Source organism: Eumetopias jubatus, unplaced genomic scaffold (genome assembly GCF_037043125.1).
Source record: "Eumetopias jubatus isolate StellerSeaLion01/CBP00866 unplaced genomic scaffold, mEumJub1_p1.0 scaffold_6, whole genome shotgun sequence".
In the NCBI taxonomy this organism is placed as follows: Eukaryota; Metazoa; Chordata; class Mammalia; order Carnivora; family Otariidae; genus Eumetopias; species Eumetopias jubatus.
The window spans coordinates 81,304,215-81,324,161 of NW_028274812.1; the positions used below are offsets into that span (position 1 = coordinate 81,304,215).

The 19,947-nt window shown below is 33.8% G+C and overlaps 1 protein-coding gene across 4 annotated transcripts in view; it reads right to left on the minus strand.

Moving 5' to 3' along the window:
• Positions 1-886: 886 nt before the first annotated feature.
• Positions 887-19,947, minus strand: part of SENP6 (SUMO specific peptidase 6) — a 109,977-nt gene continuing 90,916 nt past the window's right edge. For all 4 annotated transcript variants that reach the window (XM_028097626.2, XM_028097628.2, XM_028097627.2 and 1 more), the window contains 8 exons: positions 18,368-18,490; positions 17,096-17,188; positions 12,723-13,153; positions 6,910-7,013; positions 5,246-5,334; positions 3,777-3,845; positions 3,527-3,677; positions 887-1,422 (listed from right to left, as the gene is read on the minus strand). In XM_028097626.2, the coding sequence (XP_027953427.1) occupies positions 1,213-1,422; positions 3,527-3,677; positions 3,777-3,845; positions 5,246-5,334; positions 6,910-7,013; positions 12,723-13,153; positions 17,096-17,188; positions 18,368-18,490 (1,270 nt within the window). In that variant the 3' untranslated portion in view covers positions 887-1,212. The remainder of the gene's footprint in view (positions 1,423-3,526; positions 3,678-3,776; positions 3,846-5,245; positions 5,335-6,909; positions 7,014-12,722; positions 13,154-17,095; positions 17,189-18,367; positions 18,491-19,947) is intronic.

A 19,947-nucleotide genomic window follows, 5' to 3' on the forward strand; every position in this document is an offset into this window, starting at 1 on the left:
AAAAAAAGACTTTTAAAATATATATTTCAAGTCTCAAAGTTAATTAAAAAGAAATGTATAATATTTCATTTGAAAATAATAGTTTCAGCAGATATATGCACAATCCCTACATGAGTTGTAAATCTCTCATCAAAACCATCACATTTTAGTATTTTTAAAGGGAAATTCAAGGTAGATTTTTTTTTTGCATTATGCAACTGATTTAAAGACAGTACTTTTACATGTAAAAATAATTTACACTAAAAAACTCAAGCACAGAAATCTGATACTTTGTTTATCAAAATAACGAGAACAAAATGAGCAATGAAAAAATAGCAAAAGCCATTACAAAAAATAGTAAATTCCTATTTAAATTCCTGTGTCCACACAGATTAAAAACGTTTATTAATTAACTATATCACACAGATTGTAGCATACTTTAAGCTATAATATAGAAAGGTAACATGGGATATTTGAAATTTAAGCTGCACTTACCAAAATAGTTTTAACCTGAGTCTTTGATGTCTTCAGAAATGTACTTGACAATAAGGTATGATAAAGTATAATTATTATTTAGTAGTATAATTCAAGGTTATTTTTCTTTGAATTTCTCTTAATACTGCTTCTTAAATATTTGTGTAAAATTATAAATATTACATTTTTGGGGTTCTCTGAACACAAGGGAGTGTATGAATTAAAAAGCTGTTATTTTTTTCCACTATACAAGCATATGAAGATGTCTTTCTTGTCCAAAATGTCTTATATTTAATCATATTTTCATGTTTCAAGTTATTTTAGAACAAATGCAGAAGGTCAAAAGATTATCATAGATACTTGAATATTCCCATGAAATATGTCACACTCACTAAGGAATTTAATACAAATTCACTAAAGAATATCAAATTAATCATTTCCTCCTATAAATATTTTCTTTTTATTTATTTTGTGTTTAGAAGTTGCAGTTTTAAGTACTATTAACAGAAAATACATAACAAAAGCTTCCTAACAAGTGAAAAAAATAATTATAAATGCTGGAAAAATTGGCCTCATTAACATATTTACAAACTTTTACTTAATACATACTCCATCGGAAATTAATTATATGACATTTATACAAGCATTAACATTTCCAGATCACTCTGAGTAGTGAACACTTCAGTTCTTTACTGTCTATATCCAAAGCTGAAAGCCACTCAGTTTCTGAAGGCAATACTGACAAGCATCAGAAATGGATCAATCTGAGATGTTATTGACATATTGTTCTGTTCCTTCACCTAAAGATGTTTCTGTTGAATAAGTGTCCTTATGCTTCTTTTTGTCTTTGCTCTGATCTTCCTGAAGCTTCAGAATTATGTTTCGGATTTCTTCTCTTTTTGTTCTCATTCTTGGGGGAGGAAACCAGTTTGCCAAATTCATAGGTAGTTCAAAATTGAGAATTGGATTCTGGAAATTAAAATATTAAATGTACATTAGAAAATTATAATATTTTAGTTTCAATCACAAAAGCATTCCAGAGTTAAAAATGAAAAATCAGTAACTCATTTAATAAGTATTTAATTATCTATCTCATGCCAGATATTATGCTAGGCACTGGAGATAATGAGACAGTTTTTGCCTAAAGATCTTATAGTCTAGACCAGAGGTCGGCAAACTACAGCTAGTGGGCCTCATTCTGCCTACTGTCTATTTTTGTAAATAAAGCCTTACTGAAAGCCTTACAGCCACAATAACTCATTTCCATTGCCTGTGGGTGCGCTCATGCCGCAATACCTGAACAGAGAGTAGACACTGAAATTGTATGGCCACAGAGCCTAAAATATTTACAACTTGGCCCTTTTACAAATGGTTTGCTGACTCTAGTCTACATAGGCAGATAACAATTAAAAACAATGGACATGACAAGTATTCTGAGAGTAAAAGCAGAAAGTCCTATGAAAATCCATGCCTGGGGGCTTAACACAATTCCAAGAAGTGATATTTAAGCTAAGACCTGAAGAATGAGTAGGAGTTAGTCCAGTAAAAAATGACAGAAGCAACTGGGAAGAACACCCCAGGTAGGGACATATGTATCAAGGGCTAGAGGCAAGAAAAAACATGACATAATACAAGAAACTTAATGACATTCAGGTGGCTGATAAACAGAACGCTAGAGTAAGAATGGTAGGAAATGAATGAAGCTAGAAGCTTCAACGGAAGTTGGGTCACTTAGGCCATGTGAAGGATTTTCATCTTTAGCCCAAGAGCAACAGGAGTATAACAATTAGGTTTCAGTTTCTGGAAAACAAATGTGAAAAATAAAAGGCAGCATGCTTAGAGACTGGTGCAGCAATTCAGAATGGTGATGCCAGTGTATTGGGCTTAGAAAGTGGCAGCAAGAATAAAGAATTGAACATATATAACGTTAAGTGATAGAATTCATAGAACTGAGCACTATACTGGTGATGGATGAAGAAAAGGAAGGAGTCAAGATAATTTTTTTTAAAGATAGCTGAGTTATCTTTTTTATTTAAAGATTTTATTTGAGAGAGAGAGCGTGCATGAGAGCACAAGAATGAGCAGCAGGGAGGGGCAGAGGGAGAAGCAAGCTCCCTGCTGAACAGGAAGCCTGACACGGGGCTCAATCCCAGGACCCCAGGATCATGACCTAAACTGAAGGCAGACGCTTAACCAACTGAGCCACCCAGGCACCCCAAGAGTCAAGATAACTATAAAAAATATCCAAAAGAGGTATGGTATTGTATCCCTGAAGTCAAAGGAAGAAAGCATTATGAAGAAGGAATGGTCAACAGTGTCAAGTGGTGCTGGGAGGTTGGTAACAATTTCAATATAAGGATGAGAGTAAAGCCAGATTACAGAGATTTGAGAAACAAGTAGGACTTGTGGAAATGAAGACAGTGAATATAAATACTTCTCCATAAATATATCCATAAAGGGGAGAAAAGAGGGTGAAAAGTCAGAATCATGGGAGAGATTTCTTAAGATGGGAAGAGTTAATGGAGAGGGAGAGTTATCAGAGTGATGAGAATGGAGTCAACAAACCTTGGATTTGATAAAATATAAATAGTCTTTTTATGCTTTAAAAATTCTCCAATTTGGGAGTTTTTGCTCCCTGGAAAAATTTTTGAAATGGTTTTCAAATTCTTTAAAATATTTCCTTATTGTGTTTTTTACATTAATATAAGGTCAAATACAGTTGACCCATGAACAATGTGGGGATTTGGGGTACTGACCCTGTGAAGTCCAAAATCCACAAAGAACTTTTGATGCCTGAAAAACTTATCTACTAATGGCCTACTATTTATCAGAATCCTTACCAATAAACATAAGCAGTCAATTAACACATATTTTATGTTATATGTATTATATTATTGTATTCTTACATAAAGCTAGAGAAAATAAAATATTATGAAAATCACAAGGAAGAGAAAATACATTTATAGTACTGTACTGTATTTATAAAAAAAAAAAATCAAACCCGTGTTGTCTAAGGAGTCACTATAAGCTATTTTATTATTTATTATATTAGATCCAACATACTGAAACCCACCTCAAAAAAGCTCTCTACATACTGTAACACATATACACCACAATCACTGAAGTTGTTTTGCTGGGGTACTTTTGGATTAGAGCCTTTCATAACATCTTTGGAAAAACTTCTTTTGCTTCCTTTTTTAACTTCCCATTCCACCTCTAAATACCTGCAATAATGCACATATAGTAAGAATATACATATATAAATATACACAGTCCCTCATTCCCACCAGAATACAAAGTACAAATTATAGTTTTGAACTTACTCTCTTAGAATTTTTACAACATTTGATCGAGAAGGGCCTCTAAGTGAGTCCATCAGTAGGATACAAGGTCTGTAGGGTGAAATGACCAAATGTTAATATTTTATAATGTTTTTGTCTTTTAAAGATTATTTCATTTATTTGAGAGACCGAGAGAGAGAGAGAGAGAGAGAGAGAGCGAATGAGAGTACAGCACAAGCAGGAGGGAGAAGCAGGCTCCCAGCTGAGCAGGGAGCCCAAAGTGGGGCTCGACCCTAGGACCCTGGGGTCATGACCTGAGCTGAAGGCAGACGCTTAACCACTTAACCAGCTGAGCCACCCAGGTGCCCCAATACTTTATAATGTTAAAAAGGCATAAAAAAATGAGCATTAACAATAGAATTTAAATATTCAAAATTCCCTTGCCTCAGTAAAACTTGGGGAAGAAATAAATCTTACAGATACATATACCCTAACACAATACTTAAATATACATGATTATATTAAATACCAAATTGCAGGGACACCTGGGTGGCTCGGTCGGTTAAGCGTCTGCCTTAGGCTCAGGTCATGATCCCAGGGTCCTGGGATCAAGTCCCACATCGGGGTCCTTGCTCAGTAGGGAGCCTGCTTCTCCCTCTGCCTGCCATTCCCCCCGGCTTATACTCTCTCTGACAAATAAATAAAATCTTTAAAAAACAAAAACATAACAACAACAACAACAAAAAAAAACCCAAACTGTAGAATATTAATTGAACCACATCTTATTATGAACATATTTCACTAAAGTTCCACTGTTGGTTCCTTAAAAGAATACAAAATTTAGTAATGTCAAAATAATTCTGAAAATTTGAACATCCCTAGATTCCAAATTACCAGAAGTGGGAAAGCAGAAATGCCAAGTAGAAATAATTCTATTTTTTTTTAAGTTTTTTTTTTTTTTTTTAGTAATCTCTACACCCAATATGGGGCTCAACTCCACAAACCCAATATCAAGAGTCACACACACACACTCTTCTGACTGAGCCAGCCAGGTGCCCTGAAATAACCCCATTTTTAACTATTTTATCTACTTTAGATTTTACTATAATAGATAAAAAGAACAGGTAATCATCATATAGAAGAATTAGTTTAGGAGCACCTGGCTGGCTCAGTCAGTGGAGCATGCAACTCTTGATCTCAGGGCTCTGAGTTCAAGCCCCCCCATTGAGTGTAGAAATTACTTAAAAAAAAGAAAAAGAAAAAAAAATTAGTTTAGAATCCAGTGTTTTTTGCAAGATTCCACTTTACATTCAAACAGAGAAATGATTATCCATTCTCCTCAACTTGAGCCCTGGACCCTGGGCATAACCTAATTCTCCTCACTCATCTTGACAGGTTTTGTGACATCTAAGGACTTGTTTGAATAAAAACTGTCCAGTTATGTTTTATTCTATGAGGGTGTGTAAATAAAGTTTATCATGCAGTATGCAAGATATAAAGTTAATGCTTACTGTTTACAGATAGTAGGCTTTAAATGCCACTGTCCTATTTCTGAATTGCAGTTGTCATCGGCAAGGAATCCATCATCACTGCTATCATCCTATAAAAGACAGCCTGTTAGTAGTGAAGATATACAATCTAAATAATAACCTCACAAAATAGCACTATTGATAATAAAAATATTTGTGGCAAATATGTAAATTTTTTCTATTTAATAATCAGACATGAGAAAATGTGGTCATTTGATTCTAATTATCTAATGCCACAACACTGATATTTTAATGAAAAGAAACTACTGATCAGAAGGCTATGAAAAAATGTTACATCTATTTTCAATGTAGAAGAAAATTTTAAAGACTGAATATAGTATGACTGATTCTTCTTCAAATACTACTGCTCTGATTTTAGATATTTCTACAAAAATTTAGTTTGTTGTGAAGTGTTTCACAATAGGAACATGAATGACTTGTATTTATTATTCTTTTACATAAATAATTTTTTCAATCAAATATTTAAAGGGTTTTTTGGAACACCTCCTTGACAGAACCATATATGTACTTCCCTTAAGAGAAGACAACTTAATGACACTGTGTCTTATTTTGTAGATTATCTTGAATGTAAAACAAGGCTTGGCTTTCCCTGTTCTTTAGAAAGTCTCTGGCAACCTTATAAATGAAATAATCAACAATAGAAATAATAGTAAAACACAGATTAGCGAGTTCATATAACTGTTACAACCAAAGGAGCATAAGAACAGCACTCATTATAAACCTTGAATATAACCCATATATATATGCCTGTATAAGTTGCAGAGAAAAACTGTATTTCTTAGACATACATTGTACAGCAAGGGACATGACAAAAAATGGGCTTTTGTTCACTGGAGGATTGCAAAAAGGAAAAATGGGTGCAGTACAAAGCTATCTTCACTCTTAGATAAACTTGAAGTTTATTCAAACAACTAAAGAAAGGTCAGAGATTAAAGAAATGGAATGCTGTAAGATTCTTATAAACTTTTCTTTCAATATAAAGCCCTCTTTAACTGAAGTCATAAAATATTTTCCAAAATACATTTTATTCTTGGTGTAAGTAAAATTTATTAGAGCAAATGGAACTCTAAGGAAATAGGAGAATTTACCTATGTTAGTTTTAACTAAATATTATATGCTCCTGCCATGATACATATACATTAAACTAGAAGAAAGAAAAGACTCACTGGAAATGTGGAAAAAATAGTAATTTTGCTGTGCTCAAGCACCACATAATCAAGTATCTACATTTGCCTCCTGAATAAGTTAGACCAAAGGTTAAGGTTAAGTATGACCCATAAGGGCTTTTAAAAGAGGAAGAGAAAGGAATGGCAAGGTTAGTGGGGATAGTGGCTGGGTTTAGGTGGGAGAATCAATTTTGTATTAAAACTTTCCTGAGGTAGGTAATGTTAGTTTAATCCACAATGGCAAAAACTACAACAAAAACCCTAAAAAGAAATATAGAACAAAACAACCCTATACAGTTATCCTGGCAACTTCTGAATTAAAAACTTAGGTTTGTGCTTTGAGATGAGACCCAAATTCAGAAGGCATGAGTTACTGGTAGAAGGAATTGCTTATAGGACTCCAAAGAAAAACTTAATAAGATAAGATATTCGAGCTTTTTGCTAAGCATTAGGTTTTACCTGGTTATCCTGATCTTCTGAGAAGTCGATGAGTTCATCTTCAAGCATTTTGCTACCTTCAGTTGATTCATCACTATAGTTTAGTCTAATTTTGCTTAAGCCATCTATAAGAAACATTATATAATTTAAAAAGGACATGCACATAACTTATAGTATATGATATTAAAATGCTAGTAATTAATTATATAGTAATTATGGATATAAAATTTGCATTAACATATAATTTCAAATATAACTTACTTCTAATAAAAACCTGCATTCAGTAATCAATTACAAAGTTGCTTCTACAACTCAGAGAATTCATTAAATTTATTCATTAAAATTTAATTCTATTAAAATTTAAAACCAGGTATCAATTATATTATAAATATATGTATATTTAAATATATACAGATATATACATGTACATATATTAAAACATTTTTGTGCTAGGTATGCTAGTTATCTTTAGTAACAGAAGCTACAATAGTCTAAAAATAACCTAATGTCCATAATAGGAATAGTTAGCTAATTGTAAAACATAAAATGTTATACATTTTTTAAATTAAAATTATAAAATTGTGAAAATTGTATAATACAGATTAAAAAACATGATTAAAATTAAGTCAAACAGGCTTGTTTTGGGACAAATAATAAAAAGAAAAATACAAAAATGAAAATAATCATGACGTAGAACAGTAACTATGGATGAGTTTTCCAACTCTGTGTATTTTTCCTTTTCTTACATTTATTTTTTATTATTATTTTGAGAGAGAGAGAGAGAGAGTGCGTGCGCACAAGTGAGGAGTGGAGAGGCAGAGGGAGAGGGAGAGAATCTTAAGCAGGCTCCATGCCCTGCGCAGAGCCTGACATGGGGCTCGATCTCATGACCCTGAGACCATGACTTGAGCAGAAATCAAGGGTTGGACGTATAACTGACTGAGCCACTAAGGCACCCCTGTATATTTTTCCTTCATGTTTTGTTATAGTCACTGACTTCAATAAAATAAAATGAGACAAGCCAAATATAGATGCTGGTAGTATGAAATGACTCATAAGAAAAATGTGAAATTGATACTTTTAAAGGTCAGTTTCAAGAATCTAAATCTTTAAAAATAAAATATTTTGCTGGAAGATGCTAATCATACATGATGTTTCAAAGAAATATAAGATTTACATGAAAATAATGAAAACCAAGGGACTTTAATACCGAATTTAGTTATCTGTTTATTAAAGAGTATACCTTTTCCACTTTAAAAAGTATGACTTTAAGGTATTTTAGACAGGATAAAAGTTTATTTTTGTGTAAGTTATTAAAGGGGAATTAAAAATATTAATATAAGCAAGATGGGATGGGAAGACAGCAAAAAAGAACATGCTCCTGAAAAGAAAGATGTCTCTCTCTCTAAATGTTGTGATTGGAAACATACTATTTAAAATAAATAATAAAGCACTATGGTAAATCTTTTTATATGTAAAATAGCCTTTTCAATTTTTTTCAAAATCTGTATTTTCATGTTTGTTTGAAGCTAAAATATCTGTATTTGAATAAAATCTGTCCAAATCCTCAGGCAATTCAGACTCAATTATAATCAAGTTATTCTAGCAGCCAATTATTCATATCTACAGAAGCTGTGTAATATAAATATAAACCTACACAATTAAATATATGTGCATTTAAAAAAAGGGAGAAAAATAATTTAAATAGTGAAGCCAGTTATTTCATTCAGTAAACAAGTATCCTGGTGTATGCTGAGAGGTGATAACTCAACTGTTTTTTTAACCAGTCCCAGTTTCTGAGAGCTTCTCATACAGTGAGATCCTCTGAGGATGCCAAGTATGATTCTAGAGTTCAAAACATACACATTTTTCACGTACCATAGCAAGACAACTATTTCATATGGTGCTCAACTGAAAAACTACCAAATGAAAGTACTGATGCCACACATTATTTTCCAACAGTTGGCCTTAACTCAATCTCTATGATAAGATACAATTCCCACTTATTTACTACAGCATGTTATCTGACATCAGGAGTCAACACTTGTGACTCTGTGTTCGATAGTTAAAACTATATTAAAACTACCTAAAATGCTTTGTTTAAGGGAGCCTGGCTGTCAGTGAAGTGTGCAACTCTTAATCTTGGGGTTGTAAATTTGGTCCTCACATTGGGTGTAGAGATTACTTAAAAATAAATAAATAAATTAATTAATTAATTAAATAAAATGCTTCGTTTAAATCCTGTCAATTATATTCCCAGGCAAAACAGAAATCAATTATTGAGATAGTAATCATAATCACAGAAATTTTTATAAGCTCTTATCCCAATTTTTAATATGCCATCATTTTATATAGGACAGACTACTTAACCAAGCTCTCTGAGATAGTAAAAGCACCTCAGAGTGCTTTTGGGTGAGTGATCCCTTGGAAACATCTGATGAAAACAAAGAAATGCAGACTCACTCTAGAGCACTAATTTTCAAATTGTGGGACACTATCATCATTGGATTAAGGCAAGCATCAAAAAGAACAGAAAATAATCAGTGTATCACACCCAATAAAGGTAAATTAATTTCCCTTAAGGAAGATGGAGTTGATATGGTTGCACACAAACTAAAAACAAAACAAAAACAAATACACAAACTGTAGTTGGAAAAAAAAAAGGATAAACAGACACTAAGAAGTCAAACTTCGTAAAACAGAGGATTTTTTACTTTGATCTCCAGTAGGATTAGTGAGGTTATTTACTTAAATTTAACTAGGTATTACTCAACTAGAACATTAATTTGAAGGAGAGGGCCATTAGAAGTTTCTGGGGTTTGTGTATATGAAGCTGTAGGCTTTGTCCCATTGCTTTAGCTCATGAACTTTAACTCATTTTTAATTTTAATTCACATTATAGTATGAGATTACTGATCAAAAGGGAACTTTAAAGAAAAGAGTTCTATGGAAATATAACACATACCATACAATTCACCCATTTAAAGTGTACAATTCAGTTGTTTTTATATATCTGCACATATGTGCAACTATCATGAGTAAATTTTCTTTTTATTTATTTTTTAAGATTTTTTTATTTATTTGACAGAAAAAGACAGCGAGAGAGGGAACACAAGCAGGGGGAGTGGGAGAGGGAGAAGCAGGCTTCCTGCAGAGCAGGGAGCCCGATGTGGGGCTTGATCCCAGGACCCTAGTATCATGACCTGAGCTGAAGGCAGATGCTTAACGACTGAGCCACCCAGGCGCCCCATTAATTATTATTTTTAAATATTTATGTGAGAGAAAGAGAGACCATGTGCAAGCAGGGGGAGGGGCAAAGGTAGAGGGAGAAATAGTCTTTTTTTTTTTTTTAAGATTTAATTTATTTATTTGACAGAGCGAGAGCACAAGCAGGGGGAATAGTAGAGGGAGAGGGAGAAGCAGGCTCCCTGCCAAGCAGGGAGCCCGATGTGGGGCTCGATCCCAGGACCCTGAGATCATCACCTGAGCCGAAGGCAGATGCTTAACCATCTAAGCCACCCAGGTGCCCCAAGGGAGAGAGTCTTAAGCAGACTCTGCATTGTGCATGGAGTCTGATGCCAGGCTCAATCTCATTACCTGAACCGAAACCAAGAGTCAGATGCTTACCCAACTATTCCACCCAGGCGTCCCTCATCAGAGTAAATTTTTAAACCTCATTAAGAAACCCTGTACCTTTCAGCTATTATTCCCCCCCACCTCCCCGCCCCCACACACTCCTATATGCCACACCACACTAGCCCTAAGCAGCCACTAATCTACTCTATAAATTTTCCTGTTCAGATTTCATACAAATGGAATCGTATAATACGTGGTTTTTTGTGACTACTTTCACAATATTTTCAAGCCTCAGCAATGTTGTAGCATGTATCAGTATTTCATATCTTTTTACGACCTAATAATATTTCAGTGGATAGATATATCACTAATTGATTATCCATTTGTCAGCTGATGAACATTTGGGTTGCTTGTACATTTTGGCTGCTATAATACTACAATGAACATTCATGCCCAAGTTTTTGTGTGTTTTTATTTCTCTTGGATATATATGTAGGAGTGAAACTGCTGGGTCATATTATAACTCTACATTTAATTTTTTGAGGAACTATCAAACTGTCTTCCAAAGAAAGCACCTGCACCATTTTACATTCCCACTAATAATATATGAGGGTTCTGATTTCTCCACATCCTCACCAACACTTATTAGTATCTGACTTTTTGATTGTAGCCATACTAGTGTGATATGAGGAAGTATCTCATTGTGGTTTTGATTTGTATTTCCCTTATGTCTAATGATGTCCATCATCTTTTCATGTGCTAACTGGCAAGACTTTGTTTTCAAGGGAATGAGAAACAATTCATACTGCCTTGAAGGCTTAGGCTTCAGAGTACCAAAATGGTAATTAATCTTTAATATGACTATTCACTACCTCTTATTTTTTTTCTACTCAAGTATTAAAATACGAAAACTGAAAAATAATATAGGCAGCACTGGGTGATTACCTACTTTGTCTATCTGCATTCCATTTCCTGCCTAATGAAATAGACTGAAAAGTGAGTTAGAAAAGCAAATATTTATCTGTTACATGTACTTTTTTGCTGTAACTGCTAAATTTCCCCCTTCTGCTCTTATCTTATACCTCCCAAAGGGCACAAAGATCATCACTCTAGGGCTGTCAGATTTATGCAGCTAATATGTCAAACAAATAAAAATTATTTTCATCAAACTCAACAGCTTTCTGAGTTACTAAAATAAGGTGGTAAAAGTACCAAGACTATGTTCAGCATTCTTAATTTTTAGAGAGAGCGCGTGAGCAGGGAGGGGCAGAGGGAAAAAGAATCTGAAGCAGACTCCGCTGAGTATGGAACCTGACTTGGGGCTCGATCCCACAACCTCAAGACCATGACCCAAGCTGAAACCAAGAGTCAAACACTTAACCAACTGAGCCACCAAGGTGCGCCAGCCTTAATTTTTATAGGTTCTTTCTGAATTCACATAATTTCTTCTATGCCTTATTCTGACTTTTTTCCTCCAAAGAAAATGTAGTAGATTTATTCACAGCTTAATAAGCAAGGCACATGTCATAGCATATTATGGATTTTAAATAGATTATTTTACTTTTGAGATCGAGAGAAAATTACACAATTGATTTGATATGAAACTTAAGTACTGGAAGAGACACTTTAGATTTCTTTAACAAGTGCTAGAAATATGGAACTGATTCAAGGGAAAAAATTCAGTTCATTAGAACTGAATGGAAATAAAAAAAAGCAGAGGTTGGGTTAGCGCCCTTCTTCCCACTGAAACATAAAAGAGAGTGAGGAATAAGGAACTAACCTTTCATTTGAATGTCAACAACTATTTTGGAGGAAAAGGCTTTAATTTCTGATTTGATCGCTATTTGCCCATCTGTAAATTGAGAAGAATGAACTAATTTGCCTTATAGACTGTCCAACTACTATTTGTGCCAAATACAGTAAACTGCTTATGAAATAAGAATAAATCCAAGTTGCTATAATGAAAAATGTAGACCTTGTACTACAATGTTAAAACCTTTGACTTGTAGAAAGGTATAAGGGAATTTTTTGGAGTGATGGAAAAGTTCTAAATCTTGTTTACTGTAGAGATTACATGACTGTACATATTTATCAAAGCTCACTGAGCTATACTTATAAAATGGGTGAATGTTACTGTAAATAAGTCATATCTTGATAAATCTGACTTAAAAAATATGCTCTGAAATCTTAATCCTATGTATAAAAAAATCCAATTTATTCTGAATTCCTTGATTCTTTAAGAACATTTAGAAACGTACCTGTATGGTGCACAGAACTTAAATATTCATTCTGTAGGCCATTTTCACTTTTAGTCCTATCATTAACTTTCTGGCATGCAGATTCTCCTTTATTCGATTCTTCATTTTCACTTGCAGTATGATTTATTTTTTTCAGACTACATTTCACGCTGCCTATGTTTCTCCGATAATGAGGGTCACTTTCTTCCTGTTCGGCACTTGAATCAATTCCAGCTACGCAATGTTTTCTGTTTAGCATCTTCTTAATTACAGGCTTGGCAGAAGAGTTTTGTGAACAACTGTCCATTTCACTGGCTGAAGGAGAAGAAATACAACTGTCCTCTACAGCTGAACATTTTTGCATGACTGTATTTTCATGGTAATGAGGATTAGGTTCATACTTTGGTTTTTCCAAACCAGGGAAACAAACAACAGCCAAAAACCAGTGTGCACTGTAAAAAACAAATGAAACTACTGAATATATTATGAGAGTTTATTATATTTGGCAATAAATATCAATTGAAATATTTTTTCTAAAGCCTCTGTCAACAGATTTCTTAAGAACGCCCAATTTTTTCAATTCTCAAATGAATCTACTTGTTTATATGATCATTAATAGAATATAATGTCTATTCAAAAACAACATAATTTTTTTAGAATTATGTAGCCTGCATTCACTTTTGCAAACATCCTTTGAAACTTTATTGCTTTTTGAATGAAAAATTCATTCTTATTTTTAGACAATTTAAGAAAATATAAATTAGATCACTGTAATTCACCATTCTCATTAACCTTCCCCTTGACCTATTTATGTCAAAGAATAGAAAACTAGCCTCAAGACTAAAATGTTTTCAGAAGTCTAAATAGACTGTATAATTTTAAGCATTTTTCTAAATATTACACATATAATATAGCTTTTAAAAAACTTTTACCCCAGGGGCGCCTGGGTGGCTCAGTCGGTTAAGCGACTGCCTTTGGCTCAGGTCATGATGCTGGAGTCCTGGGATCGAGTCCCACATTGGGCTCCCTGCTCAGCAGGGAGTCTGCTTCTCCCTCTGACCCTTCCCCTTTCATGTCATGTACTCTCTCTCTTTCTCTCTCTCTCATTCTCACTCTCTCAAATAAATAAATAGATAAAAAGACTTAAAAGGAAGAAATAAAATATCCAATATTTAAAAAGAAAAAAGCTTTAAAAAAAAAAAAAAAACTTTTACCCCATGTCTGTTTTTCTTAAGGTTAGGCATTGCTTAATGTTGAAAATATTAAATAATTCTTTGTCTTATGCTTATTGAGATGTATATACCACTAAAATGAAATAAGGTATCTATTTAAGCATCATTATAAAACTTCAGTATTAGTAGAGTTCCAGCTATCAGGTGGGTGCTCCTGATACAGCGAAATTCAGGTATCATGGTTTCCAATAATAGGTTAGAAGCTCTGAGTAAAAAGCTGTACAGCTAACATTGGCTAATATTCATTAATCTAATGAGGTATTTTATTAGGGGCTTACTATTTCCTAGACAGTGTTATATGCTAGGATACAATGAACAGGCTATAGATGTCAGAGAACTTATTAGCTGAGTAGTGTTTGTCATATAATAGGGTATTCAATAGGTGTTTTTTTTTTAAAGATTTTATTTATTTATTTGACAGAGAGAGACACAGCAAGAGAGGGAACACAAGCAAGGGGAGTGAGAAAGGGAGAAGCAGGTTTCCCGCCGATCAGGGAGCCCGATGAGGAGCTTGATCCCAGGACCCTGAGATCATGACCTGAGCTGAAGGCAGTTGCTTAACCAACTGAGTCACCCAGGCGCCCCTTAATAAGTGTTTGAGGAGCGAAAAAATGCATTAGCTTGGTATGAACAAAACTTATTCTATATTCTCACTTTTACAAAATGTTAAATTCCTCCAAGGTAATATGAAGAAACACTAACTGTCTCTTCATCAGATAGCATAAACCAAGGGTGACAGAGCCTGGCTTCATCCTCAGTATTTTTAAGGTGAGATGGAGGAATGCTTCTCTTGTTCTTTATTAACCCTAACTATCCTATGGACTTAGGTCAGCCAAGGGTAGTAGAAAGAACAACACACCATCTTTCTCACTATATTCCAAGATTTGGCTGACTGTAAGTCACAACTCAATGTCAAAAAAAGTTACATGTGAATAAATATGTTTTAAAAATTGATTAATATGGTATAATATAGCAGTTCTCAATCTAAATGTATAACCAAAGTCTACCACAGTTTTTAACATTTCTTAGCTATGACAAATACGTGTAAGGTATAAATTTTCTGTTATAAATTCTTTCTTTACCTAGCCGAAAGGAGAAACTTGAATTAGATATAACTGAAGTTATTTTCAACCTCTAAGTGACAGGATTTTGATTTTATGATCCCTTTTAATAGCAGCTACACATTGACCTTAAACGACCAGTGAAAGAAGAGACTAAAACAAGTAGTTTCACTTAAGATCGATTGGATCTAAATGTTGACATTTTTTCCTTATCAATTTTTAACAAATAGCTTATAAACTTTAAAGTTTAAGAAACTACCACTACCAAGAAAATTAAAAATAAAACAGCAAAAACACAGCATCCTATCTAAAATAATTAGCAAACAGAACTATGTGTGGCTTTAGCTCTTCAAAAACAAAACAAAACAAAAAGAACCCTCAGGATTTGGAGGCTATTCTTTCATCTACTAAGGGCATAGTTCTTTTGCAGAATCCTTTACTGACTCTACATCTTTGTTCATTCTCTTTCACCAAGGTAACTAGAAGGATTAATCATAGCTTTAATCCACCGCAGATACACTAAGAGGAATGTGCCTCTATTGCTAAAGTGTGTGCCTTAAATTTTTATAATTCATTTCTGACAAATAGCTCTCTATGTGTATCTTTCCTTTCACCTAAGCAAGCAGCTCACATGTTACTCTTTATGACAAATTACTGTCAAGAAAACTTATTTTTGAGGATAATGAAGAAATTAAGAATTAGTTTTAAACTTGGTTTTAAATTATGACACTATGTTTGACTTAGATATATAGCTCTGAAGAAGTTAGGCTTTATAGCTACAACCAGTGTTTGACCTAGCCTACCTATCTTTGGCTGGGTCATTAGAGAGCACAGGTCTTATGATTAACATATGATTTTATTTTATTTTTATTTATTTATTTATTTGAGAGAGAGAGAGAGAGAAAGATTTAGAGAGAGAGTGCACGAGAGGGGGTAGGTTCAGAGGGAGAAGCAGACTCCCCGCCGAGCAGGCAGCCTGATGCAGGACTCGATACTGGGACTCCAGGATCATTACCCGAGCCGAAGGCAGTCACCCAACCAACTGAGCCAGGCGCCCTAACGTATGATTTGAAATAAACAGAATTTGATTATACTATTGAGTGAATCTGTTTTTCATAGTAAGGAAAAAAAAAGAGCATATTCAGAAGCTAGCCTGGCACAGCTAGGCTTATTAGACATAAACAATCTTACAGAATACCAATCCCAAACTTACTCTGCAACCATGATAAACTGAGACAAAGCAAGGACATTTCTCAATTTGTCTAAGCAGAGACAAACAAGGTCACAATGCAACCAAAAAAAATGCCAAATATTCCCCTTTTTTGCTAAATGGGTAAATGCTACTTCTTTACCCAAGCAAACAACTGCTTCCTTACATCTTCCCCCAATAACCAAACCAAAGCCCAAATTCTATTATAGGCGCTTTCAAACACACTTTTACTGAGAGGCTCCATGGTTGCCCATGGTGTGTGTTCTCCCTTGATATAAGTAATAAACCCAAGTTGTCCAACTACAGGTGTATTCCCGGGAGTTTTTGGCTGGAAGGCATAGGAAAACAGAAAAATGAAATATAAAATCTCTCAAGTCTAAACTGTATAATACTATCCTACACATCAATGCCTCTCTAGTCACTGTGGGAGAACACAAAATATTTACCACCTCCATTTACCTAGAAAATAGCTTAAAGTAGTCAGCATGGTTTTCAATTTGAGTATATGACATAAATCTAGCCACCTTTTCTTCTTTTGGTAAGAGCCAAAGTGTTTTCTAAAGATTCAAAATCTATGTGACCTAGTCATTATTCTGTATAAAGAAGTCTGTTCTGTAGGATGTTTGGTAGATTATAGCACCACTTTTTAAAAATGACATTATTCTATACTGATGAGTAAAACAAAATTAGAAAGATCTCTTGCTAGTGTTTATAAAATTCAACATCTTACATGACTCACTAAAAACTGTTATCAATTTTCATAAAATAAGCAGCATATAGACATATACAACAAATTTCAGAAAGAAGTTTAAAAATGAATGAATTCTTCAACTCATAAACACATTTTCTAAAAATAGCCTTCACATTTATATAAAGAAAATTATTACTCACGCTTCATTAAGGGGTACAAAAATAAAATCCTTCTCAAAAATATCTACATGCCGGGTCCATGTTTTTACTCTCCCATGTCGCTTTTGCTGTATTCTATAAGAAAAGAGATAAACTATCACTTTCTGAAATGTTTCTTCTAGTGCTTCAGCTTATATGCAGCCATTTATAAATTATAAAGACTAAGATGTTAACAAAACAGTTGTATAAGATGATTTAACAAGTTGGGGAAAGAAAATAGATCATCTCAGATGGAGCTAGGAAGGTGTGAAACTGCCCATCACTGAATCTGCAAGAAAGAATTATTTAGTTCCTGCTACTACTTACTAAGTGAACCAGTGCTACTATTTTTATTTCTGCATATTAGCAACTATATTGAGAAATGTATCAGACCATGACCCATAATGACTGAGGAGAAGACAGCAGGAAAAATGAGCATTACAAAAGATGAAATAAAATAGACTATGAACATTAGTCAAACCAATCACTACCATCAACTCCAAGATGTAAAATTAGGAATCACTGAAACAGTATAAAATATTATTTATACTGGGGTGCCTGGGTGGCTCAGTCATTAAGCGTCTGCCTTTGGCTCAGGTCATGATCCCAGGATCTTGGGATCAAGCCCCGCATCAGGCTCCCTGCTCGATGGGAAGCCGGCTTCTCCCTCTCCCACTCCCCCTGCCTGTGCTCCCTTCTCTTGCTGTGTCTCTGTCAAATAAATAAAATCTTAAAAAAATATATATTATTATTTATATTATGCACAATAGCCATCAATTCAAGACAACTGACAGCCCTTACGGCATTCTGTATGTATCTTTTGACCAATTATCAGTGCAAATTAGGGCTGGATGCAATGACTAAATGGAGCGGAATTAAACTGATTGAAGCCTAATATGCAGAACAGTATTTCCTTACTTGTTGGAGCAGAATTATCCAAAGAACTTATTAAAAGTACAGAGTCATAGGTTCCTCTCTTAAGTATTAGGAATAGAACATCTAGGGTAAAACAGAGCAATCTGTACTTAATAAGTATCCAAGTAATTCTTTTTTTTTAATTGTCAGGCACATTTTGGGGAATACTGATTTAGGTACTGGACCAAAAACCTTTATGAATTCCAGATATTCTTGAGGCTTTAGAGTATTATGAATTATATTAATTTTGCTAACTGACAACAGAATTACAAGATGTTACCTCAATACAAGTACATTTTTTATTAAATTAAACTTGAGTGACTTACTACATTTGTTAAATATTTTCAGAGCTTGACTTACGATAGATTAGTTGTTTCGTGAAGATTTCTTCTTTCTCTCTGATTAAGGCGTTTATAGAAAAAAGAACTGAATATATGAATTCGGTCAGCTTCTTCTTTCTTCAGTTTTTCAAGCACCAAATATCTATTTTGTAAAAAAAATCCAAATATAATGAATTTAACAATTTATACTAAAAACAGTCAGTGATCAAATATCTATTTAGCCAACATCAACCTTTCTTACACCTGAAAGACTTTATCAGCAAGATTTACTTCATATTCCAGGCAATGGTAACTAATAGATTTTCAATGAATGAAAAGTGATGTTTGAGAGTAAAACTATGATTTGCAAGATCTAATCTTGAAGACTCAAATAAATAAAATAAAATAAATGAAGGAGAAATAAAAACCAGAGAAATACAGAAAATTATAAGAGAATATTATGAAAAATTATATGTCAACAAATTAGACAACCTAGAAATATATAACCTTCTAAAACTGAAGCAAGAAGAAATAGAAAATTAGAACAGACTGACTACCAGGAATAAAATTGAATCAGTAATCAAAAAACTCCCAATAAATAAACGTCTGGGACTGGATGGCTTCACTGGTGAATTCTTCTAAAACTTTAAAGAAAAGTTGATAACTGTTCTACTCAAACTGTTTCAAAAAATAGAAGAGAAAGTAAAAGCTTCCAAATTCATTCTACAAGGTCAGCATTACCCTGATACCAAAACCAGATAAAAACACTACAAAAAAAAACAGAACTATGGGCCAGTACCTCTAATGAACATAGATGCAAAAGTCCTCAACAAAATATTTACAAACCAAATACAATGATACATTAAAAAATATCATTCGTCATGATCAATTTGGATTTATTCCTGGGATACAAGGGTGGTTTAATATTCACAAATCAATCAACATGATACATCACATTAACAAGGGAAAGGATAAAAACAAGATGATGTCAACAGATGCAGAAAAAACATAGGACAAAGTACAACATCCATTCATGACAAAAACTCTCAACAAAGTTTAGAGGGAACATACCTCAACATAATAAAGGCCATTTATGAAAAACCCACAGTTAACATCATATTCAATGGTGAAAACATTAACTTTTCCTCTAAGATCAGGAACAGAACAAGGATGGTCACTCTCAAAACTTTTATTTAATATAGTACTAGAAGTCCTACCCACAGCAATCAGACAAGAAAAAGAATTAAAAAACAGCCACATTAGTAAGGAAGAAGTAAAACTTTCACTATTTGCAGATGACATGATACTATATACAAACTCAAAAGACTCCACCAGAAAGGGTCACCTCAGTGGTTCAGTTGGTTAAGTGTCCAACTCTTGATTTTGGCTCAGGTCATGATCTCAGGGTCATGAGATTGAGCCCACATCGGGCTCTGTGCTGCGCATGGAGCCTGCTTAAGATTCTCTCTCCCTGTAGCCCCCTCCTCTTCTCCCTCCATCCCTAAGAAAGAAAAAAATGACTACCAAAAAACTACTAGAACTGATAAATGAATTCAGTAAAGTCACAGGAACGAGTATAACCTACAGAAATCTGTTGATTATACACTAATAATGATGTAG